Consider the following 24,221-nt stretch of genomic DNA (forward strand, 5'->3'; position numbering starts at 1 on the left):
TAGATACTTTTGATTGGCTATAAATGATTGGGGGGTCTTAAACATGCAGTTTTAGCTTCTTCCCCACCAGCAGAGCTCCTGCTGCTGAAAGTTCTACAAGGAAAGAGGAAGTTAATACTGTATGTCAGGAGGATGATGGCTAACAGTGCAGATTAAAAGAGGTGAAGAAGTTTGGCAGGTTTGTTAAATAGAAGATGTGAAATTTAAAATGAGAGTGTGAGGTCCTGCTTCTGCACTTATTGCTAATGACAACAATATTAATAAACACAGAAATACACAAAATACTATGAACATGTAGAGACTAAGGAGCAATAAAATGTGGGAAGTCAATCAGAATGTTAACTGTTCATCTGTACCTCACATCTGTTGATCTTTTATAGTGTCGCGTTTTAGGTTTTTATGTACTTGTTTTGTTAAATCATGTGCTTCGTGCTTCTGAGCCACTGAATTGAAGTATTCCTTCTGTATAAGACTGTATTCCAGTTGTTTTGTTGACTTCTCCTCCAGATTTACAAGTCGATCTAATGCCGTCTCACAGGTATAATACAGGGAAACATTGTGTTGCCACTACTGCAAAGGCAAAATTTGTTATAAATCAGGCCATAGTAAACCACTACTCAGAGATGCTGTGACAACCACTTTCATCCAAAACATTTGCAAATTTTCCAGTTGAGCGAGCCTCTCCCTTTGCTCCAGGAGCTATCAAATGTTTTTTTAGTGACAGAATCAACACACTGAAATAAAAAAGAAGAACATGCTCAGAAGTCACAAGTTTTGTTGTATAAATTCCTGCTGTATATTGCTGTGTAGCCTTCAATGGGTCATGTGGCTGTAGTGTTTTCAGCTTCACATCGCTCGATGCAGCGACTGTGAAACAGTTCAGTGATTACCGGGTCTGATGCATGGCAAAGATCACGTTAGGCAGCAGCAGTTCAAACTTTATATTACAGGAACATGTTTGGAGATAATGGTTGTGGAGGAGTAGAGCAGGCTTCTGACCTCAGAGTTGCTGAGTTAAAAGGCTGGAAGACTTTGATGGATGAGCAGACAAACACTCCTTTAATAATTTCACCGCCTTTGATTGCCGCCATCCACCTCCTGTCAGTGACCTGCTCAGTTGCCAACAATCCGTGGTTGTGGCTGTACTGCATGAATGTGACGATGTAGGTCAGGGTCATTCATCATGATAATATAAATACAGTTTAAGATGAAAAGAGCCATTGAATATCAAGCTTTATAAAAGGAAAAGGGGCTTGAGTTGAGAAAATTAAACACATGATTCACATGACTCACATCCCCTGTTTATATTTGAAGTTGAAGTTGAACAATCTACAACATTTGGGTGAATTCCAGTTGTTAATTATATCTGTTTTGTGGAGGGCTCTGGAGCCTTGATGATGTAAAACATCTTGGGATTTTCAAGAAGCGAGAGGAGAGAGAGAGAGAGAGAGAGAGAGAGAGAGAGAGAGAGAGAGAGAGAGAGGAGACATGCGGTAAAAGACCAGGGGTCACAGTAAAACCAAGGCCAGAGCCAGGTACTCAGCCTTCAAACATGGGGCACACACCCTACCAAGTGAGCTATTGCATCTATTACATGTACCATATATAAATATAGAAAATGACCAGTTATAAGCTCAGAGCACAACACCAGCCTGACCTCAATCATGCTGCAACACCTAAACATTACCCGTGATTGAGAGCTCATTAAAAACTGGTTAGCGAGTAAGCAGAGACATCAGCAGACACCGTCAGCAACTACAAATAAGAGAAGAGAGAAAAAGAAGCCTGTGTGTGGGACAACCTATGTGTTGACATTCTAATGAGCTCATTAATTATAATTAATTCCTACCTCCTGCCCCACATCCCAGCATCCCTCTGTCACATTGTTGGGTAGGTGTCACTGTGTAGGAGGGCCCCCTGACGCTGCTCTGCACTGAGCCTGTTTTCATTGCGCTTTATGGCTGATTAAACTTAAATCTGCATATATTAGGTGTTTTCACCTGTGTTTAAGCGTGTTCAATTAAATGGGTTTTTATCTCGAGGTGGTGTGAAGGTCATTTTGCAGTACCTCATGTAATTAGATTTTAGACGCTGGAGATGTCATAGACGCTTCTCGTACACTACAGGCCTCCTTCACCCAAGACATTTTGACATGTCACAGTAGGAAATGCACCAGAGTAAATAATAAAATGAATGGCAAATGAATTCCATTATGCATGCTGGCTCACTGTCACACTGTCGCAGCTTACAGGGACACTACATCATTCATGTCATTACTCACACCTGAGCTTTTCTTACAATGACAAGTCACAATTTGTGCTATAAAAAAGCCCTATTACTGTATATTTTTCATTTAGCTACACGCATTTCTCAAAAATGATCTCACACTTTCAAAACTCTTCACATAGTCAGCACAGCAGAAGTCAGAGTGGACTTAGGACCACCAGCCACACAGTAAGTAGTCCCTATAGGACACAGTCAAGGCTGGATGTCTGAACAAATCTGCATTTGATGTCGAAGGATCAGTCATGCAGAAAGATTTTGTCTGAGGTGTATTGTAGGAAACTGCGTATTGTCTGTGCATTAAAATGGTATCGGAATAGTCAGAAAGATGGGGTTTTTTTGGGTTTTTTTTCGAATGGGAATATTTACATGAACACCCTCTCAAGTAGAAACAATAACTGGGAAAATCTATAAAAAATATGGTACACGATTGACATGTTTACATCATATGGCGCTGAAACATGGCGTAAGAAAGTAAACACTGGGTTGATAGTAAGAACTTTTGAAAAATGTCTTAATGCACATCAAGTTTTCGCTCTGAGCGATAAAATGCGAATCAAGTTATTTTCAGTATCCATGTTGCTCCCACATCCTCATTTGATGTACTTGAACGCACCAAAGTCAAAAGAACAAAGAAGTGGGAACATCTGAGGAGCCCATGAATGCAGCATCTGATACATACATGCACATGATGTCAACGACAACTTACTGTATAGGAATTTAAATGTGTTAAAACAATGCATATTTAAAAAAAAAAACAAAAAAACAAAAAAACAACTCCACTTTGTTAGTTTTCACACGTGAAACAACTGACAAACAGAGGCCGGCAGGTTAAAAAAAAAAAAAACTCACATAAGTCCACAATAACAAAAGAGAGGCAATAAATGTCTGGCAACAAAACAGGAATCCAAGAGAGAAAAAAAACACCAAACAAACCAGTGGCAACACGACTAAGACACAAAAGAGAACTGAGTCACAGACACAAGAAACACAGACAAAATGACAAAGAGTGATGGAAAACACAGACATTAATGATAAACAAGGATTTTTAACTAATAAAACACAGATAAACCGGAGAAAGGTCAGGGCACCACTAAAGGTGTAAAATGTGTATTGTTCATCACTGTCAGCAGTAAGTAAAATTATAATTTAATTGCATTGTGTGAATTGATCAGTTGGATTCCTTTAATGATTTTTAGCATATATGCTGCAAATGATCATACCAATCTATACGGTGATCTTTGGATTGGTTGAGAAGACAAGAGAAGTAGAACAAAGGTGACAGAAAAGCACAGGATGCAGGAAGGTAAGACCACGAGAATGTCAATGTGAAAAGAAGAAAGGAAAAGGAAATGAGAGGACGGGAATATAAGAGGTTGAAAATTCAATGAGAATGGGGAATAGATTAGTGAGGAAAGATGGAGGAGGGTTACCATGGCTAATGTTTCATACTGTGTCGACATACAGGTGCCCACGAAATTGGTGTAATCTTTTTTCTCCAACCAGATTATTGCTTCCTGGGTGGCTTTTATGTAATGAGGTTTTGGACCTTCGGCTCTAACCATAGAGGAGAGTTGGGATTGGTCAGATTCCTGACATTCACTCCATTAAACACAGCTTTCACACATAATACTGTATATACAGATAGACAGCAGAGACACATATGTATACATATATAAGGAGAGAGAGAGCGAGAGACAGAGAGGGAGAGAGAAATAGCTGCTAATCTTTTGGATCGTTTCATGTGAATTGTTTCATGTGTTTTGTTGGTTCGTCATTCAAGACTGACACCAGGAGAGACAGATTTCAATGATGTATCTGACATGTAATTGGAGGGGTCAACCAGGTCAATACGAAAGCTGTGATGACATTTGACTGGAATTAAATGTATATGTTCATATTTTTATACATGAAATGCTACTTTAAACTCTTTCACTGTTAAAAAAAACTATGACAAATTGATTATAATTCATTTTGCTTTTTTCCTCATCACGCCTCATCTTACGCGCGTTGCACCACATTCCAAAGCAGTCCGTGATTTTACTGACTCCAGTTGCAGTAAGGTGACCAGCTGCAGTTCCCTGAAAGCTCTGGTGATCTTTGTGCTACCGTGACAGTAATACATACAGTTCAGTAATGCAGCGAGAGAGTGAATATATTCATTTTGCACCTGCTTCCTGACTGCTGCAAAGTGAGAGGTGGCTATGGTTCATATGGCTGAGTTTGGAAGTTAAACATCACAAACTCTCTCTGTGTGATAAATCCTCCAAAAGTCAGACAACAGCTGCACAGCTGGAAATGGTATAATCATTCAAAAAGAGAAGCTGAGATTTGAACTTTGAGCTCGTTGAGGCTCTACCTTATTTGGCTTCAATGCCATTTCTTGCAAGTCAACCTTTAGCAATGTGTACCCTAAATAAATATGTATCTAAGTGACCAAGATTTACCTATAATAATACGTACTAACAATATCAACGTGTTCTGTTTTTCTACCTGGCTGAGGGTCAGCATACTGCCTCCTCCATTTCATATGCAGTCACCAGCTGCCTCTTTTCACCTGCCAGCGAGGAGCTTCACCAGCAGCGTGTAAAATGTGCGTTGGCTCATACTAAACCGCAATATGTGCCATTACCAAGAAAGCACTTCCTCAGCCACAACGGAGTCCTCCTCTCCTGGAGGTAATTACATATAGGAGTACACATCACTCATTCTGATTCAGCTGAATCTTCCCTGTCTCAGGCGAATTTTGTGCGAGTGTGGCCATCATTTTTCCCACTTGGTTCTGCAGATCATCTGAAGTGCAGAGGCTCAGTTCACCACGGCTGCCTATTAAATAAGATGGATGAGTTTTCATGGGAAAAGGAGCTCTGACCACAATCGCTTTGGATCAGTTTGGTGGTGTCTTTACACTCCCACCTCTGTTGAATGGAGACCTGTCACATCCAACACATAACACAACTGCTCTCGGTTGTTATTCTGATTCAAGACCAAAGCACAAACTAAAACATAACAAGACTGAAAAAGTAATAAAGAGGCTGCACAAGCATCAGCCACCGCAGTACAACATCATGTTTAAACAAATCTGGTGTCTCACTGCTGACTTGACAACCACTTGAAACTTTACATTTACTTTATTTTTAGATTTACTTTACATTTACATCACCCTCCATTCCATTCATTTTGCAACTTTATTTTGCTAAAGTTTCTTTAGGTTACTTTTTTTCTTTTCACAACGCTGTACGTATGCTCTGGTTCAGGCACAAGACCCACTTGGTTAGGCTTAGGAAAACATCATGTTTTGGCTTAAGATACGTGTTTTGGTAACTACAAACACAGTTGGGGATATGGCAACTTCTTGTCAAAGACATCTGGCTTTTGTTGCCGAAAACATGGCTGGAAATTGTCCAGAGATCCTCTTGAAAATACCCAGTGCAAATGTTGGAATGCAGTCTCAAACTGTTGTCACTCCTCTCCGGTAACTCTACCTATGAAAGTCAGATTATAAACATTCACATTCACTGTGTAATATGACCCATTTTGTGAAAATGTCAACATTGCAGTGAAAGTGTCTGAGGTTTGCAGAAAAGTTCACTGCCGACATTTTACCCTGGCGACTGGGCCGAGAATCACGGTAACAAATGGTGATGTTGAGAACTTCGTATAAAAATAAATGGGCAAGAATTAATGGAACAATTTTATTTTTTGTTGGCAGGGGTAACATCTGTTAGGAGCTGACTCGTATTTGCTTGGTGATGTTAGGGCAACATAGCACTGGTGAGAAGACAGATGGGATGTAATCAGCTGAGAACACAGCCTTACACTCCCCCTCTGTGTCTCTTTTTACTTTGTTGAGGCTCTTCTTTTAATCTCCACCTCCCTCTCGAATTGTTGAAGCTTCAAACACATGAGGCTACTTTCCAGATTAAAAAAGTGGACATGTACCACAGTGTGCTCCCCAGGAGTTTATGTTGCATTTTCATTATGTGATTGGTATTACATATAGAAAAACTAAATCAGAATTCAGAGATGTGAAGGGCAGCAGGACCCTTGAGGTAAATATCATGACTGCTGGCATCATTTCTTTTCTTTTCTATTTTTTTGTCTGATAATCTTCTGCACTGTTAGTTTGGAAACAATTTATCTGTTGATTTGAATTAATCAGTACAAATTAAAACAATATTTCATGGTTTGACAAAAAAATCCAAGAGTCCAATTTCCAGCTTTGTTCTTGTTGTTGTTTGTTAGACTATTAAGTTAATGACGTATCTCCAAGGTCAAGACTGAACTTTCACCCTCATGTTCGCCCCATGTTTAGACTGAATTCACATGAGTTGTACATCAGTAAAATTAAGAAAGAGCCCGATGATATTTCAAGTTTAGTTCACCTGGAGATGAATGAAATGTTCAGAAAGAGAAATACAGTTTGTTTCCCTTGTAATTTTAACATTGTGTTTAAAGTGTTGCCCTGTAGAGTTAAAGATGTGTCCATGAAAATACAGTCTTTGATAAACTACAAGGAATTAATGAGCTGCATATGACTGTGCGTATCAAGGAGCTCCATCATTAATATGTAGAAAGAGATGGAAAGATCATTTAATGAGCTATTCAAATGTACACTGCTAATGAGTCTACCACAGACCAATTACCTCTATGTCAACTTCCCTCTTCCAAATGAGCGTCTCTCTTCTTTCTTTCTCTAAATTTGGCTGTGACCTTTGTGAGGAGGGCTGGTGACGCAGTAAAACATCTAGGGCCTGTCACAACGACAAAAAGAAACCCTACAAAGACAGGAAATGACTGAGTAAATAGATGAGCATTGTGCTGGATCAGAATGTGCTAATATGGCGTCAACACCAGAGTGTACTGAACGTGGTGGCTGTAACACTGTGATAACAGCATCGTAGAAGTTCACAGCCATCTGGTGGAAAAGGCTCAACCCTAATGCGAGATGACAGTTTCATCAGCAGAGACATGACAGCTCTGCAGCAAATTCATGTTGATGCATGTCAAATGCACAAAAACTGTCACCTAAAAGTCGCTCCAATTTGTGCCAGTACTCGATGATAGCAAAAATTTCTGGATTATGTATTGCCGAGTAAGCTGGTTTATGGATTGATCCAATGCCATGTAACTGATTTGCTCTAAAACCTTTATGAAACCTGTCCGATTTTTGCTATCACATTACAATAAGGTGCATGAAAATAGTAGTTGTGTCTTTATTAAGTACCAAATGAGGAACGAATTAGGCACATCTTGATAGTGTGAACAGTTGATAAGTAATTCTTGTATAGCTGATATTCAGGGACTATTTCGTTGATAATGGTGAGTTACTAGAGAACAGTCTGGTAGATTGGGTATTGATAAGTTCATAAATATTTGTCAGTCAGCGAACTTACCATTTTCTTCATGAGTTGTTCCTGATTTACTATGAACCATCTGCTGATTGGCACAAACTAGTAACAACTAATTAGTTACTAATTACTTAATCATTAGTTAATCTTATCGTGTATGAGTGGTCAATACTTCATGCCCTTCACTGACTAGTTCATATTTAATCAAGATGTTGATTCACAGATCTTTATTAACAACTCTTTACCTGATGATTCATCAACATTGTACTACCCAATCTGTTAGTAACTCATCATTATCTCCTATAAAGTCCCCAGTTGATCAGGAATTATTCATTAATGAATCATTCACTATCAAGTAGTTCCTGATTAATTCCTCATTCGTTTCTTAGAAATTACTCATATTTTTGTGTACCTTGTGTAAAGTTGTTATAAGATTATTATTATTATTATTATTATTATTATTATTATTATTATTATTATTATTATTATTATTATTTACCAGTACTGTCACATCTTGAGAGAGGAAAAACAACAGGTCGTAAAACAAAACTGATTTTAGTAGTAGTAATAGTTTTACCCAGCTAAAAATACCCAGCTGTAAATGCACGAAAATATTTCATATATGAAAGACTTCCATCAGAGTTACTTTGTACTGAGGTATCTTCTTCAGTTTAAGTCTTTCTTTCTGAGACGTTGTTCGTAAGTGTTTACATTACATGAGTTCACAGCAGAGCCTAAACACACAGGACAGTGTCACACGTCGACACATACCACAATTATTCACAAGCATGCCACCTGTGAGCAGATCCACTTTACTTTAAAAGCTGTGTTTTGATCATCTTTGTACCCCTCTCTCCATTTGAATAACAGCTGAAGACAAGGACCAGATGTGAGTCTATATTGCTGTGGGGGGGAAAAAAAGTTTTAAATTCAGCTGGATTTTAAGAATAAATGTAGGGGCTGAGCAGAATGAGTGCGGAGGAATCTGTCATGTTGGCATGTAAAGTTTACATGATGGCTCTGTGTGTGTGTGTGTGTGTGTGTGTGTGTGTGTGTGTGTGTGTGTGTGTGTGTGTGTGTGTGTGTGTGTGTGTGTGTGTGTGTGGGCCCCTCACTGGTATGTTATTGTCTGACCATACTGACACGTTGGTCTTTAATCCTCACGTCTAAACTAACAATACCATGAATGGTACTTCTGGTATTTTTCAAAAGCCTGACAGGATATACAAAGGAACAAGTTTTAGAGAATGTCAAATTAAAATGTATAAAAAGTGAATAAAAATAAATATCAGAGTACTTTTACATACATTTGAAGTAATGGAAATCATTTAATATAATGGATATTTGGTTTTTAAAAAATTCATTCTTTGTTAAAGTTGGTCAACAGGCATCTGTCTCCCCATCTGGGGCTTGAGAGGAAAACTTAAGAAAATATGTTAGTAAACTTGTCATATCCTGTCCAGACCAAATGTAAGTGATTCAATCATTTAATATCATAAAGGCAGTCAAGTCTAAACTCTAAAGTTTTCTTCCATGTTATCCGAGTTTCATTCATAGACATTGTGTTTCACCAGGATATCAGATATTTGCTGTCATCTCCTGGTCAGCACCTGCAAATGCAAACTGCACATCAGCTCTCTTCTAACCAAGACAGCTGGGTGGATAGGAAGGTAAATGTTGGTAGAGATCATTTTAACAAATAAAAAAGCAGAGACTGCAAAGCAAGCATCCACATTAACTGCTGTAAACAGGTGAAACCAGTGTTAGTGATGTTCTATCAGGTAATACCTCTGCTCTTGCTGTTTTGCTTCATGGCCAGTGGGTGGCAGCAAAGCTCCATCATGAACAGAGAGACCGGCTCCATTGTGTGCCTCAGTTTCTGTTGGCAACTTGTGTTGCCAGGTCTGATTAGTATAGGGGACTTTGACCTTGTTGATAATCCCCAGACATGGTTAGCACACTATTGTTTTCTTTAGGCTACATCTTCTGGGCTGGGCATGTGTCTGCTTAACAGAGCACAAAGTCATAAAGGATAAAACATAAACAATGTGTACTTCACGGACTGTTTCTTTCCTCCCACATAAAGCACATAATGTTGTTGATTCTGCCATTATAGATTAAGGGATTGCAATAATTGTTTGCCAAAATGTGCCAAAATATACAACGCAGTGTATCTTTAAGGTAATTTTCTGGTAAAGACATTCCTATGTTGTAAATACTCCATGTGGCCTAAAACAAACAGATTAATGTAATCGGAAATCTATAAAATAAAATAAATACATCTTGTCCCAGCTTTACCATATGAATAGATATACAGTCTTGATTTCTGTATATGCTGTTGTAAATCTGCCTTAGCCTTACTCGCTGACAGATAAATAACCATGCTAAGAAAATAATTTTAAAGATATTGAGATACTGCTGGTTTCTCTCGCGATATCTGGCAACCCAGCGCGCAGCCAAGTCTCCTGTCAGCCCGTCAGGAAACACACCGGAGGTCCTCCGTCAGCCGCGGAAATGTTCAAAACAAACAAACTAAAAGCTTTGGTGAATGAGAGGCTTTCAGCAGCTGCCGACGAGATATTAAGCCTCTTTGAACAAACTATTAAAGAATATGAGGAGGCGGTTTTTCGCTCAAAGCAGGACATCGATCATCAGCAGAGGCGAGCCGGGAGGAAAGGTAACAGATTAACTTTCACCTCAGAGCAGCTCTGAAGCTGAAGGTCTTCTTCACTCCTCATTTAATCACAGTATCGTTCGTTAGGTCTGCAGGTTGCCGGGCCACTCCCTAAATACAAACAGAGGGAGAGAGCAAGTAGCGCCATTTTGCATCCCTGTAGGGAGGAGGGGGATGCAAAATGGCTGTTTCTGGCACACAGCGGTCGTCAGGTCGTCATACCTTCTAACTGCTCAATGTCCTGCACGGACCGAAGGCAACATGATGTGGAAGCGGTGCTGTAGCCCAGTGGCTCCCAAATGGTGTGCAGTGAGAGGTGAAGTTAGTTTTGGGTTGGATATCAGACAGACATTCACTCTGGAGACACCCAGCGGTGCCTCTTACTCAGTTGTTTGTTTGATTTACACAAAAACTATGTTTCTTCATGCTGACTTGATGATATTAGTGAAAAATATGATTAAAAATAATTATACTGAACTGCTTTCATGTGTGGCACTTATTTTGACTGCCAGTGTGCAGTGTATTTATTTGGCAAAAATATATTTTTTTTAAGACAATGGCGCTTTTTTTCAATGGCTTCCATGTCATATGACCCAGTGACTATAAACCAATGCCGAATTGTATTACTATATGGGACAAATAAGTCAGACCTGTTTGTATTACATTTTACTGCTTCATCTATTTTATATGAATATTTATTACGAAAAATCTGCTTTTTTTCCAATGGATTCCATGTCATGTGACCCAGTCACTCCAAACTAATGCCGAATTGTAACCCTTCACCGTACATATGAGCCACACCTCTTCTATTGGATTTAGCTGCTTCTTCTATTTTATATCAATATTTTTATTCAAAATTCAGCTTTTTTTTTTTTTCGATCGCTTCCATGTCATGTGACCCAGTGACTCCAAACTAATGCCAAATTGTATTACTAAATGGGACAAATAAGGCACACCTGTTTGTATTACATATAACTGCTTCTTCTGTTAGGAAGAAGAAGCATGTTGGAAACATTTTTATTATTACCTGAGCTGTCAGTTGTAAACGTTTAACAAAAACCTTCATGTTGGCCTGGCTTCCCTGATGTAGTGGTGGCCAGTAAACAGATGCAAATTTAGAGTGTGGGGGAAATTGTGAAAAAATGTTCTAAATAAACAAATCTGATCTCTTTTTTTTAACTGAGACCATCAAACTAAAGCCTATTTTTTTTTTTCTCCCGTGGGTGATTTCTCTCACTGTCCAGCCTCCCTTCAGCTCAGTGTGCAGGAAGACGACACTGCCCCCGAGCAGGATCACAGTGAGAAGAGGTCTGACGTGTGTGATGATGACCAGGAGCACCTGCACATTAAAGAGGAAGAGGAGGAGGAGCTGTGGACCTCTCAGACAGGTGAACAGCAGGAGGAGGCTGATACTAAAGACTCTATGTTCAATATCATTTATGTGCAAAGGAGAGATGAAGATGGAAGTCAGCTCCATCATCCAAACCGAGAGGGGGAAAGTTTGCCCGGCTGCTCATCTGAAGACTTGAAATCAGAGCCTCATGAAGAAGATGCATCGGAGCCGACCAGCGACTGTCAGATGAGTGAAGGCAGTGATGACGAATGGAGAGACGGCGGAGGATTTCAGAAACCACAGCAAGCCGGTGAGACAGCGGACAGGCCGTACACCTGCAGCGTTTGCAACAAGAACTTCAGGATTAAATCCATCCTGACTCGCCACATGAAGACGCACACGGGAGAGAAACCTTACAGCTGCAGCGTCTGTGGAAAGAGCTTCATCCAGCGCTCCTATCTGCAGACTCACATGAATTCTCACTCCGGGCAGAAGCCGTACACATGTAGCTTCTGTGGCAGGGGGTTCACGCAGGTTGGAAACATGAACGCGCACATTCGAATCCACACGGGAGAGAAACCTCACAGCTGTGGCGACTGTGGTAAAAGCTTTAGAGAGAAAGCAGATCTCATCAAGCACACAATCATTCACACTGGCGAGAAGCCCTACGTCTGCTCTGTATGTAGTATGAAATTCAGCGCTCAGTCTAATCTGACGCGCCACATGAAGACTCATTCAGGGGAGAGGCCGTACAGCTGCTCTGCTTGCGGGAAAAGATTCATTCGGCGCTCCCATTTAATCATTCATTCAAAGACTCACGCAGGAGAGAATCTCAAGACCTGAGACAAAATTATATTGCATCGAGGATTTTATTTGATCATTTCTGAGATGAAGTGAACAATGACTGTCATCAGAGGAATGAAGTGTGTAAACTTTTTCCCACTTTAGAAATTAACCAAACATTGTACAACTTTTTTCTCTATATGTTTTTGCTATATGGTTTAGTACTGTAGATTTAAGTGCTCAACAATTTGTAACACTGTGATTTTCTTTGTGTAGAGTGCAGTTGTCAAATGTGATTTCTGTCTAACTTTTTAAACAAGGTCCTGTAAAGAAATTAAATGAGGATGCATTTTTACCATTTATACATTGTGTGTGTGTTTGTAAATTTACTGTCTCATTTATCTATTTGTTAGATTAACTTTATAGGCACATTTAATTCATATGCATATTTATCATATGCACATAATTTATTTGTTTATATGTACATACTGAGACACTATTTCCACAAAAAGTCAGAAGTTATTTTTAAAAAAAAACTCTTAAAAGTTTTTATTATCTTTATGAAGCATTACTGATGAGCTGAACGTTCACTTAGTTTTGTCTCTGCTGGGGCCCCGTACAAAAAAAAGGTAGCGGAAGTGCGGTGATGTCATTTCCGTTGCGCGAAAACTGAACCTTTGGCGCCTCAGATCATCGCGAAGATGACTTCAAACACTGAATTAACACCGTAGCTAGATACTTCTGTCAGAGGAGTCAGTAATCTGCAGGTTGTGGAGATGCACAGTCGCTCAGAATGAAGCAGAGTAAACTCTGCTCGGGTCGCTGATGAGCGTGTCCTCCGTTGTCAACGTCCGTCGATCCGTTAGCTAAACAACTAATTCACCTCCACTGGACGAGCTGGCTGTAGGGAACCGGGAGCGAAGACACTTAAATTCACAAACCAGTGTGTGGTTCAATCAGAGTCACCATGAACAGGACCAAACTGAAGAAGGTGAGTACAGAAGGTTTAGCTAGCTCTTAAAGTAACGACCCAGCCTGTGATGAGACAGTTAACATTTAAACGTGTTACCTGTCCGTGTTTATCATGTCTGCACACTGTCATTAACTCACCTGTGTTCCTCCGAGTTTATCACTGACAAATGATTGACTGAAAGTGTCCTTTCTACAGCCTGACATGTCACTTGAGTCACACGCTCTCCTGCCGGACAACAATCATCTGACACCACTGAAATGCTCTTTAATGTTTGCCTTGTTGTTTCTGTCAGGCGCCAGGAGGGCAGAAGAACATCTCCTCCTTCTTTTCCTCTCAGAACCACAAGCAGGTAAATTGGATTATATATATTCTTTTTGCTCTTCGCAGCTTTTTCTTTGCTTTTTTCTCTCATTGCTACCTCATCTTAACTCAAAATTCAATGTTGATATTATTGCTTAGATGCATATTAGTTTTGGCACAATGCTGGATTTTCTGTATTTAGTAGGGTACCATTAACATTTTCAGCAACATTAAACATCACATTTTTAAATTTTAAACATATTATTTACCCTTCATTTAGACCAGTAAAGACAAATTGTACAATCATTTTAGGATGTCACAATTGTGAGACGATGAATATTTCATTAATCCAGTATCTCCCATGTCTCATTCTTCTGAGCTTTTGGTTTGTTTTGTTTTGGCAGCACTTTACTCTCTTCTTTTAAATTAGTTACTAACTCGTTTTTTATGTCACTTTAATTTTACCTCGACTCCTTGAATCTGTATCTAGTGAAATGCTATTTCATTTCCCTCAGACTTACATAAACAATACACCAATAATTACTTTTAGATTATGTATTGAATTTTCACATTTGACCCTTGTTTCTTTTAGGACTCATCTTCCCCAAAATTATCCGTCACTGGCGCAGCACTCAAAAAAACTGAACCTCAGGTCAAATATGGCGAAACCTCAACATTCAGACCTCATTCCCCCTTAAAGAGGAGTATCCTCGGGGACCTCGATAACTTCCTGCCTTCGTCGCCGGATCTTCCCCTCGCTGTGCCCGAGACGCCTAAGAGTCAGATCAGGCATGCTTCGTCTCCTTCTTCCAGCCTGGAGAAGCTCAACCAGCTGTCCCCCATCTGCCGTAGCCCCCGATCCAAAGGGCAGAGTGTACGGAGAGGTATGATCGAGGATGGAGGAAAAACCAAGGGGGTAGAGGGATGTTCCAGCTCCATAAAAAGACTCATCAGCCCTCCTCAAGAGTCAAACAATGCCAAGAAACCAAGAACTATCAATTCACCGGCAAAAAGAACACTACTCAGCCCAACAAGTGTCAACCTGAAAGTTACCAGACCTATGATTGGCCCTCTGAAGACATCTCATTTCTCCAGGAAGGAGCCAGAAGGTCACAGCAGAGGTACTGAAGTTGTCTCCAATGACAACAGAAACAAAATGTTGTCACTGAAGTCTGTCTGGAAGAGAGACATGAAAGAGGGAGCAAAAAACGGGAACGATTCTGGTTTTACTGTGATAACAGAGCAGAAGGCAACTGAGGCTAAAGCCAGTGGAAACCCACACACTCATTCAGGTAACACTCTTACTGTGCACACGCACAAACCTGTCGCACAAACTATCACACCTGCTACGCACACAAGTGGAGAGATGGACCTCAACAAGAGAGGAGCTACAGGAACAGCAATGACATCATCAAATGGAGACGAAGACAATGCGACATCATCAGATCAGCGGCAAGCTGGAGGTACACTGATACATTTTGATTATAACTAACTTAATGTTTTAAATATGATGAAAGTATTTCTCTTGTGCAAAGACCATATTTTAGCCATTGAGTGACATTGGGCAAAGAAATGCTCAGTTTACCTTTTTTGTATAGACCGGTAAATACACCTGAACGTCCTCTAATTGATGTAATATTTGAATTTTCTGATTATTTTTTTTATGCATGTAAATGAATCATCTGTGTGTTCTTCTGCTTGCATGCTCATTTGCCTTGAATTGCCACTCGAGGGACAAATTAACAATGGAATTTGATTAAATCACATCCTTGTGTTTGTTACTTTATCACACACAAACAACAGGAATGACGTCAGCATGTCCTGTGGAGGAGGGCCTGGATGAGAGCTGGTTTACAGACCAGATGGATCATGATGGAGTTCTTGTCATACAGGAGAAACCCAAAAAACCTCGGTGAGAAACACGTGAACACACTGACTTGACAACAATGGTGCAGTTAAATGAGGTTAGGTGACAATAAAGTAGCTCATGTCAGTAATAGAGGGCAAATGAAGAAGTGAGAGCACATGACACATGTAGATGGGTTTTTTATGAAAGTTTTTAAAAATGACGCATGGCAGGTGACTGAAAAAACATCTGTTATTAAGTCCTCTCTGTCCCAACAGGAAGGTGCCAGAACATGTAATCCTTTCTGGAGGCAGAAACAACCGGTACTGGGTGTTGGACATGGAGGAGACGCCTGGACACAAAACTCTGACGCTCACATGCTCCAAGTCTCTACATCCAACTGAGACGTGTCTGCTGAAGGATGGATGGTAATGCTGCTGTTCATTTCCTCATTTTCACTTGTAGCGAACATCACATTTTCCCCGTCAGTGCCCAAATGCAGCATGGATTTGTGAATGTAACACTGACTTTTGGACTTCAGGAGCGCTGCCTGCAACTAATGATTATTTTTGACTAATACGTTAATTATTTTCTTAGTTAATTTTTCTTATTAGATAATTCAATACTTGACAGATCAACTGCTAAAATATTTTGTGATTGATTTACTAGTAGGCATCTATCGATTAAATTATAAACTATAGTATGTACAGTAGTGGTACAAATACGTAGTTCCAGTTAACTCACTATTTTAAGCTTTTATTTTCTTAATAATAAAACATTTGACATGAAGCCATAGGTGTCAGGTGGCCACAAAACGTCCAATATTTTAAATTCAGGGTCTTTCATCACAGCGTTAGGAGAAGCACGTTTATTTATTAGCTGCTCTTCATTCATTGAATTTCTTTCTCTCCTTTCCAGGGAGACGACGCCAGTTCGTCGAGGTGATGTGGTGCATCTGGAGGGCCACTCTGAAGGTGCATCCTGGGTAGTGGACAGGGAGCAGGGCTTTCTGGTTCTACTACCTGACAGCCTCATTTCTGGTACCAGCATCTCGAGCTCCATCCGCTGCATGAGGCGTGCAGTACTGGGAGATATGTTCAAGGTAAAAGGCTTCGCTAATACCGTTCATGATCACTTCCTGTCTTTTTATGTTGGTTGGTTGTTTTGTTGACTGTTTCACAGAGGTTTTGCTTTCAGTGATGTTTTAGGCCTTAGTTTGATGTTGGTGCATTCAGTTACATTATATTGTGCAGCTTTCATCTTATTTTAAACACACACACTTCAATAACACAGCGCTACTTTCTTTATCTTATCTCTTATTCTTTGTTTTTGCCATGATGCAGAGTTTTGACGGTGGCTCCAAGCAAATGTTGAACGGCACTATGGTTCATGAAGTCTTCCAGAGAGCTGCTACAGCTAAAGATTTTTCTTTGGGGACATTGTCTAAGCTGGCGGACCAGGCCCTGCATAGTCCAGCGTACCTGGGGGACATGTAAGTGGTTCGATTCTGCTCTGCACTGTGCTGCAGACCTTCTCCTTTCTGTAATGATTAAAACAAAACATGAGAAACAGCGGGAAAGTGGTGAACAGTTACTTGTGAAAGTTTCCTGTTGATTTAATGATGTTTTGTGATTATCATGTTTCTCTCTTCTGCGTACTTATTGTTTGTCTTGTTCATTATGTTTGTGTTTTGTTCGTGTGTCTCTAGGTACAGTTTGGGTGTAAGCCAGGAGGAGATGAAGCAGGAACTTCATGATTATCTGCCCTCACTGGAACATTGGGCAAAGGAATACCTCAGCTCCACAACACCGAAAGCCATCAGCCTCAAAATGTATGTACGCACACTCACACCCATAGTGGAATTTTTTTTTTCAACACTAGCTCTGCAGGAGTCTACCTGATTGATTTGTGCCTATTAATCCGTGTAATTAATGTCACAAGTGTCAAAAGTAAGACTTGTGATACTGAGGATGTTCGTAAGTTTAATCAGTTTAAAATGTTATTTTAATTGATTAAATGTTTCTGTGTCTGTCTCCATGAATCAGCCCTAGTCACAGCAGAGCGCCGAGCAGGGGTCAGGACTCGGCCACTGTTGTCACGGTTACAGAGCTTGCAGACATAGAAGAGAACGTGTGGTCACCGAGATTTGGTCTGAAAGGGAAAATCGATGTGACGGCGCGTATTCGAATCCAAAGACCGCGAAACGGAAGTCACAGAACCCCGGAGGAGAAAACCATCCCCCTGGAGCTGAAAACTGGAAAGGAGTCGAACTCTATAGAGCATCGTAGTCAGGTAGGTGGACCACAGGATGGTCAGCTGGCTAGATTACCGGCATATTTAATCACACAGCTATGGTTTCAAGATGTCCATATGATTTTCTGTCGATAGGTGATTCTGTACACTCTGATGAGCTTGGAGAGATACAATCCGGAAGCTGGCTTGTTGCTTTACCTCAAGACTGGCAACTTGCACCCTGTCGTGGCCAGCCACATGGACCGCAGAGGTACAGCACATCTACCACAGCTGTTGAGAACTGATCAATAACCATAGAAGAAGAGTCTTCCAGGCCTTCCACAGCAGCCTCTCCTCCATCACCTTTTTTTTGCTAACCTCTATGTTTATCTTAGAGCTGCTGAAGCTGAGGAATACCTTGGTTCATTACATTCACAACTGTGTGGAGAAAGAGGCAGAGCGGAGCCGTTTGTCTCGACTTCCTGACATCCTGACCAACAGACAAACCTGCCAGTATTGTCCTCAGAGCAGGAACTGTGCTTTATATGAAAGGTAAACTTGAGTAACTAAATTTGCAGCCATGGAAATTTTGAGCATCAACATCTGTAACTGTCAGAATATCCAAGTTTATACAAATCTATATAATTTAGACCACTTGCTACTTAACTAGTTACTGGTTGCTGTGTCTATCTTTTCCTTGTTTCTTACCACTTCCTGCTTATTGTCCCTTTTTCCTCTAGGGCTTTGGATGGCGGCTCTGCGGACGTTTCTGAGGATGTTGTGCGTGACTTCCTTCAGCAAGAAACGGGTCACCTGCGCCCACCTCACCTGAGCTATTTTTCCCATTGGATGCTGCTCTGCTTCCTTGAGGCGTCCACCATGGAGGCCAAGAACGGTCGAAAGCGCGTGTGGCTCCAGACGGCAGAGGAGAGGTACAACGTTTAAACACTCGTCCTCTTTGGCCTTCACTGAATGATCCGGCTGCCGTCGTTGGCCACTATGAAACACTCAGTGAAGTCAGATCCATAATGGGATATTAACACTCAGCTGACTGAACTCTGACCTGTGTTCCTAGTGAGAAGAACGGTAGCTGTGTGGGGAATGTGCAGCTCAGTGGCCCAGTGATGGTGCGGTCTGAAGGGGTTTTCCTCCATCGCTTCCAGCGAAACATCGCAGTGCCACAGAAGGGTTTGACCACCAGCGGTTTGGCCAGCGGTGATCGCGTCGTCGTCAGTGACCAGGAAGGTCGCCTTGTTGGCTTGGCGACCGGTTATCTGTGCGAGGTCAGCAGGACATCGATCAGCTGCACTCTGGACAGGTGAGAAGGAGCTTATGTACACGTGCTATCTGAAGTGTGTGAACTGAAGAACGGCTGCTGCTCAGCAGAAGTCACTAACCTGATTCACGGCTGTCCTGTTGTTTCATGTATTTTACAGAGACCTGTCCAAGTTCAGCGGTGTGCTGTTTCGACTGGACGGTGATGAAGGAGTGGTGGGCCTCAGCACTCACCTCACCAATCTCTCCAGACTGATGGAGAACTGTCTGGACAGGTAGGTTAAACCAGTTTATCCCCAGAAAAATTAACTGTGTGACAGTTTAAGCAATACCATCACTACCCTCCCTCTGTTTGTGAAATAACATCTCTAACATTTTCCTGGAAATCTTGGATGTAAAATGTGTTAATTAATAAAAATGTCTGTTCGTGCAGTGATCGTCTCAGGGAGCTGGTTGTTGATCTTCGTCCTCCAGAGTTTATTTTTAACCTCAGTTCTGTTTTGCCAAGAGAGGCCAAGGACACAGTGGCCAACATCCTCAAAGGTGACAAAGCCGCTCCGCTCTGGTCTTCTTTTTAACTTACGTTTGTCCGTTCCATTACTGTGTGGAATTGTGCCATAAATGAGCAACATCAAGTTCAATACTTAAATCAACAATAAAAAAAACTTTCCACAACTTATTTTCTAAATGATCACCTCATCACAGAAGGCCTATTTGGTCAGTTAGTTCAAGCATCTGTGTGTTGGTTTGTGTCTATGTGTGTGTAGGTCTCAACAAACCCCAGAAGCAGGCCATGAAGAAGGTGTTGTTATCTCTAGACTACACGCTGATTGTTGGCATGCCGGGCACAGGCAAAACTACAACCATCTGCACCCTGGTAAACTGCTAACCATCATCCATAAACATTTTCTGAACCGTAAATCGACATCCTCTACTCCACAGTGAGACCAGGACTCTAACCCTCTCTCCTTCACCTTTCTCTCTTTATTTCCCTCACATGGCACCCTCTACCTCTTCTCTCCTTTTCGTCTTTGTCTCTACCTCACTTTTTCCTCCAGGTTCGCATCCTTCATGCTTGTGGGTTCAGTGTGTTGCTGACCAGCTACACCCACTCTGCTGTTGACAACATCCTGCTGAAGCTGAAACGTTTCCGGGTCGGGTTTCTCAGGCTTGGGCAGGGACAGAAGGTCTGTAGTCTGTTACGTTAGTCAATGTAAAAACTACAGTAAAGTCAATAAGTCTCCCAGAGTTTCTTCCATAACAACAAATATAAATCATCATTTTGTAGATGTATCAGTTTTCACGATTGGTATTGTGTCAAATAATGAACATTTAGGGGATGGGAATATCTATATCTGTATTTGTGAAATATTGAAAGGAACAGTTCACCAAAAAACACAAGTCTACATGTCTTGTTTGAACCCGTTACAGTTTCCCCCGTCTGACTTGCTCTGAGTTCTGTCGTGTTTCCTCCCCCCAGGTTCATCCAGACATCCTGCCTTACACAGAGGAAAGCATGAGGAAGAAAGGAGTTCATACGCTGTCAGAGTTGGAGCAACTTTACAACAAGGAGGTTAGATTGTCTAATATTAAAATCCCAACAACTTCTAACTCTGATGGATTTCTAGACACTGAGATCAGCATTGCTTTTTTGTATTTTGAGAATATCTAACATCTGATCTCAATATTTTCCTTCTCCTATTGATTTAATTTGCACATGTTGTAACCTAAGGAACTGAGAAAACATCTTTAATATCGATCCTCCATCTCTGTCTAGCTGGTTGTGGCAACCACCTGTATGGGCATCAAGCATCCCATTTTCACACGTCGCCGGTTTGATTTCTGCATCGTGGATGAAGCTTCACAGATCAGCCAGCCTATCTGTATGGGACCACTGTTCTATGCCAAGAAATTTGTTCTGGTTGGAGATCACCAACAACTGCCACCAATAGTACAAAACCAGGAAGCTAGGTAAAAAGGGTGTGTTTGTGTAAGGATGTGTGTGTCGAGGAGAAAACACAAAATAGCCCCAACTACATTTATTCTAACTAATTATCTTCATGATGGTAAAAGATGAGTGTGTTCACTTTGATTTACGATTTCTTTCTCTTGTTTTTCACCAGGTCGCTTGGAATGGATGAAAGTCTATTTAAGAGATTGGAGCTCCACAGTGAAGCAGTGGTCCAACTCAATGTACAGTACAGGATGAATAGGTAAACCTAGTCAGATCAAGATCCTTGGTCACAAGGCAAAGGTGCTCATTGTGTTTTTGACCACAGGGGCTGGCAAAATTAATGCAGTTATCCATCTACATGACAGCTCCATAACAGCATGGCGATTGTCACATGGACAGTCAAAAGGTTTCTCGCTCCATAACAAATCGTGTGTGTTGTGTTGTCAGGCAGATAATGTCTCTCAGTAACTCCCTGATGTACGAGGGCCGGCTGGAGTGCGGATCAGAGAGGACGGCCACAGCCCTGCTCAGCCTGCCATTTTTGATTTCTGTGCAGTCAGAGCTCAGTTCCTACTCCAGGACTGAACCCCAGCACGACTTGGCTTGGATACAGGCCACATTGTCGCCTAGCAACCCTGTTTGCTTCCTCGATTGCTCAATGGTTGGTAAAATATAAATCTGTGTAGTGTGCTGAGGTAGAAAATGAGTCAAGACAAAAGATGGTATTTGACTGTCAAATAAAAATGTGTATGAAGGCGCTGGTTGGCTTTAACTGTTTCTGAGGTAAACAAACAATACTTTATGAGTACATTTTCTGCAGTGTTCCGATTAGTTCTGTTCTTAGCAAACAGTTGAATGCCAATGTTTTGTGCTTTTAGAAGGTTTTAAATGTTGTTTCTCTCCACTGCTTCATTTAGGTGCCAGCTCTGGAGTCAGTGGAGCAGGGAGGAATAAGCAATCACACCGAGGCTGCTCTCATTCACAAGCTGCTATCACTGCTGATAAAGGTACTTTGGTTGCCCTATATAGAATCAAGCTTTTATGGCATGAAAACAAAAATTTGATTTTAAATGTCTTGACTATTTCATGAAGTATTTTTAATATAGTGAAAAATGTGTTGAAATAGAGGAATAGTCGATGTTTCTTATTTTTTGTGGTAACTCCTTCAACCCCTACTCTTCTTCATTCAGGCAGGGTGCAAACCGAGTGATATAGGCGTTATCGCTCCGTACAGACAGCAGCTGAAGAGTATCTCTGCTCTGCTGCAGTCCTCCGCGTTCACCGGTGTCGAGGTGAATACAGTGGACAGATACCAGGGACGGGACAAAAGTCTCATCATCCTTTCTTTCGTCAGGAGCACGGCAGAGGAAGGAACCGTAAGTGTTTCTCTTCCCCATCTCACGTATCCAAACTCTTCTTTCTCCTCCCTCTGTGTTTTGACCTCTGAATTTTCTGCTGCTTCTCCATTTGTAGTTAGGAGAGCTGTTGAAGGATTGGCGTCGCCTGAATGTGGCCATCACCCGGGCCAAACACAAGCTGCTGATGGTGGGCTCAGTCACGACGCTCCGACGCTACGCGCCTGTGGAGAAACTACTCAACCATCTCCAGCAAGAGAACATGATATCCTTTCAGTTCATGTTTACACTTGGTGCTACCACTAAACATTTCTTCTGTGCAGCACAAATTCTGACACTCTTCAGTGGTCAGTGCTGTGAGCATTGTTTCTAGTCATTTGTTCGAAAATCTGGTGTTACTAGACTAGTAAATGCAGACGTGTGTTCAGCAAGTCCCCGATCATCCCAACAAATGGTGGTTGATGCTACAAGACGGTTTTAATGCAATTAATTCGATTTTAAAACATTTTCATTTTTCAGTGTCTATAAAGTTGTTATTTTTTTCCTGAACCCTAACTTTACGTTATCCAGCTCCCACCAGCTGCCCACAAGGCCTTACCGAGCATTCCCCTGTGATGGAAAGCTGAAGACATGGAGGTGTTTGAAGTCACCTGTCATCGTGCCAAGAGGACAGAAACTGACTGCTGATCTGCACTGGATGATATGTCAGGAGGCTCAGGAGTCACTGCAGTCCTGTCCATCTTTGGCAAAAATAATTCTGCTGCAAGTATCCCAGACAGTGACCGTCAGCAAGTGTTAAGCTCCACCTGCAATTAATTTATGTCCTTCCTAAAGAGAATTTGGTCGAGTGTTTTTGGAGATTACACAAATCAACACATTAGGATTGACACCTGTAGATCTGCACCACTATGGTTAAACACTGAAGGTTTTACAATTGAATAATTTTACTTCTTCATAATTCAAAGCGCTTAGAAAAAGAGGTTACTTTTGATGCAGATGTTGATCCATTTAAAATGCCTCTCAATCAAATGTATCAACGGTTCATGTCTGTGCTGTGAAACAAGGTACTGAGGGACTGAACATCTAAAAGCTAGAAGATGGTCGTCCCTAACCCCTAACCCTAACCCTAACCCTCGTTAAAATGTGCAGAACTGACAATGATGGATTATGGTACTGAGCATCCAACCTGAATTCTGAGAGCTCACTATTCATCAACACATATTTCTGATCGAATACCTCATTACACCATAACATTTTAGCCTCGAGATTTCTTTCTTTGATGAATCCTTTAGACAGACAACAGAGAATCATTAGTAATGTGAATGTTGGGAGTTATTTATTGTTCATGTCACTCAGCTGCAACAGTCAGAAAAGCTCTGAAATTCAGTCTCAAAGATGAAAAACTACAGGACACGAGTTCAATCTGTTAATAGACAATACTGTCATACTATACACAAGTAAAAAAAACGGAAACAACAAACTGCTATTTGAATGATTTGTTTCTCTTTGAAAACGTTGAGTTTTTGAGTTAATTTCTTTGTGTACGAAGACAGACTGATAAAGAAAGCTACCAGGTACAACTGTTGGAAAGCTTGGAAAGAAATGAATTCTCCTCAAACCATTTCACCAACTCAATGTGAAACTACTGAACTGCGATGATTTACCTGCTAACTTGATGTGATCAGAGCATGTCAGATAACATCCAGGCCACCAGGCTGCTAACTGTGATTTTACTTTTCATCTGTTTTACTTGCAACACAACCTCTGAGTTTTTGTTCTGTAATTTGTTTGATTTTTACATATTTAAAATTGTAAATGTTTTTGTTTGTTTTGATTTGCTTTTGTCTTTTCTGAATAAATAA

At 40.9% G+C, this 24,221-nt stretch overlaps 2 protein-coding genes across 3 annotated transcripts; both read left to right on the forward strand.

Moving 5' to 3' along the window:
• The first annotated feature begins 10,078 nt into the window (after positions 1 to 10,078).
• On the forward strand, positions 10,079 to 12,786 carry LOC119018150 (zinc finger protein 436-like). 2 transcript variants are annotated; one of them, XM_037095603.1, is made up of 2 exons: positions 10,079 to 10,311; positions 11,553 to 12,786. In XM_037095603.1, the coding sequence occupies exons 1-2, from the start codon at positions 10,149 to 10,151 to the stop codon at positions 12,482 to 12,484; spliced, it is 1,095 nt and encodes a 364-aa protein (XP_036951498.1). In that variant the 5' UTR covers positions 10,079 to 10,148; the 3' UTR covers positions 12,485 to 12,786. The 2 variants fall into 2 exon arrangements, with proteins under 2 accessions (XP_036951498.1, XP_036951500.1); XM_037095605.1 differs by lacking the exon at positions 10,079 to 10,311 and adding an exon at positions 10,380 to 10,624.
• A 245-nt stretch (positions 12,787 to 13,031) lies between these two features.
• Positions 13,032 to 24,182, forward strand: dna2 (DNA replication helicase/nuclease 2). The gene is made up of 25 exons (XM_037096577.1): positions 13,032 to 13,415; positions 13,690 to 13,746; positions 14,290 to 15,160; positions 15,501 to 15,609; positions 15,822 to 15,971; positions 16,462 to 16,645; positions 16,887 to 17,035; positions 17,252 to 17,374; positions 17,589 to 17,835; positions 17,932 to 18,046; positions 18,171 to 18,327; positions 18,516 to 18,707; positions 18,851 to 19,093; positions 19,212 to 19,325; positions 19,484 to 19,593; positions 19,818 to 19,927; positions 20,109 to 20,237; positions 20,531 to 20,623; positions 20,828 to 21,021; positions 21,174 to 21,263; positions 21,452 to 21,665; positions 21,922 to 22,011; positions 22,195 to 22,380; positions 22,478 to 22,624; positions 22,921 to 24,182. The coding sequence occupies exons 1-25, from the start codon at positions 13,392 to 13,394 to the stop codon at positions 22,972 to 22,974; spliced, it is 4,152 nt and encodes a 1,383-aa protein (XP_036952472.1). The 5' UTR covers positions 13,032 to 13,391; the 3' UTR covers positions 22,975 to 24,182.
• Positions 24,183 to 24,221: the final 39 nt, after the last annotated feature.

The sequence above is a fragment of the Acanthopagrus latus genome, chromosome 4, assembly GCF_904848185.1.
Source record: "Acanthopagrus latus isolate v.2019 chromosome 4, fAcaLat1.1, whole genome shotgun sequence".
Classification (NCBI taxonomy): domain Eukaryota; kingdom Metazoa; phylum Chordata; class Actinopteri; order Spariformes; family Sparidae; genus Acanthopagrus; species Acanthopagrus latus.

What these genes read in the sequence shown, in the direction of transcription:
- LOC119018150 (XM_037095603.1), top strand. Translation starts at nt 10,149, where the DNA reads ATGTTCAAAACAAACAAACTAAAAGCTTTGGTGAATGAGAGGCTTTCA. An exon ending in GAGGCGAGCCGGGAGGAAAG is followed by an intron (nt 10,312 to 11,552) that starts GTAACAGATTAA and finishes CTCACTGTCCAG; the next exon opens with CCTCCCTTCAGCTCAGTGTG.
- dna2 (XM_037096577.1), top strand. Translation starts at nt 13,392, where the DNA reads ATGAACAGGACCAAACTGAAGAAG. An exon ending in TACTGGGAGATATGTTCAAG is followed by an intron (nt 16,646 to 16,886) that starts GTAAAAGGCTTC and finishes GCCATGATGCAG; the next exon opens with AGTTTTGACGGTGGCTCCAA. An exon ending in AAAGCCATCAGCCTCAAAAT is followed by an intron (nt 17,375 to 17,588) that starts GTATGTACGCAC and finishes TCCATGAATCAG; the next exon opens with CCCTAGTCACAGCAGAGCGC.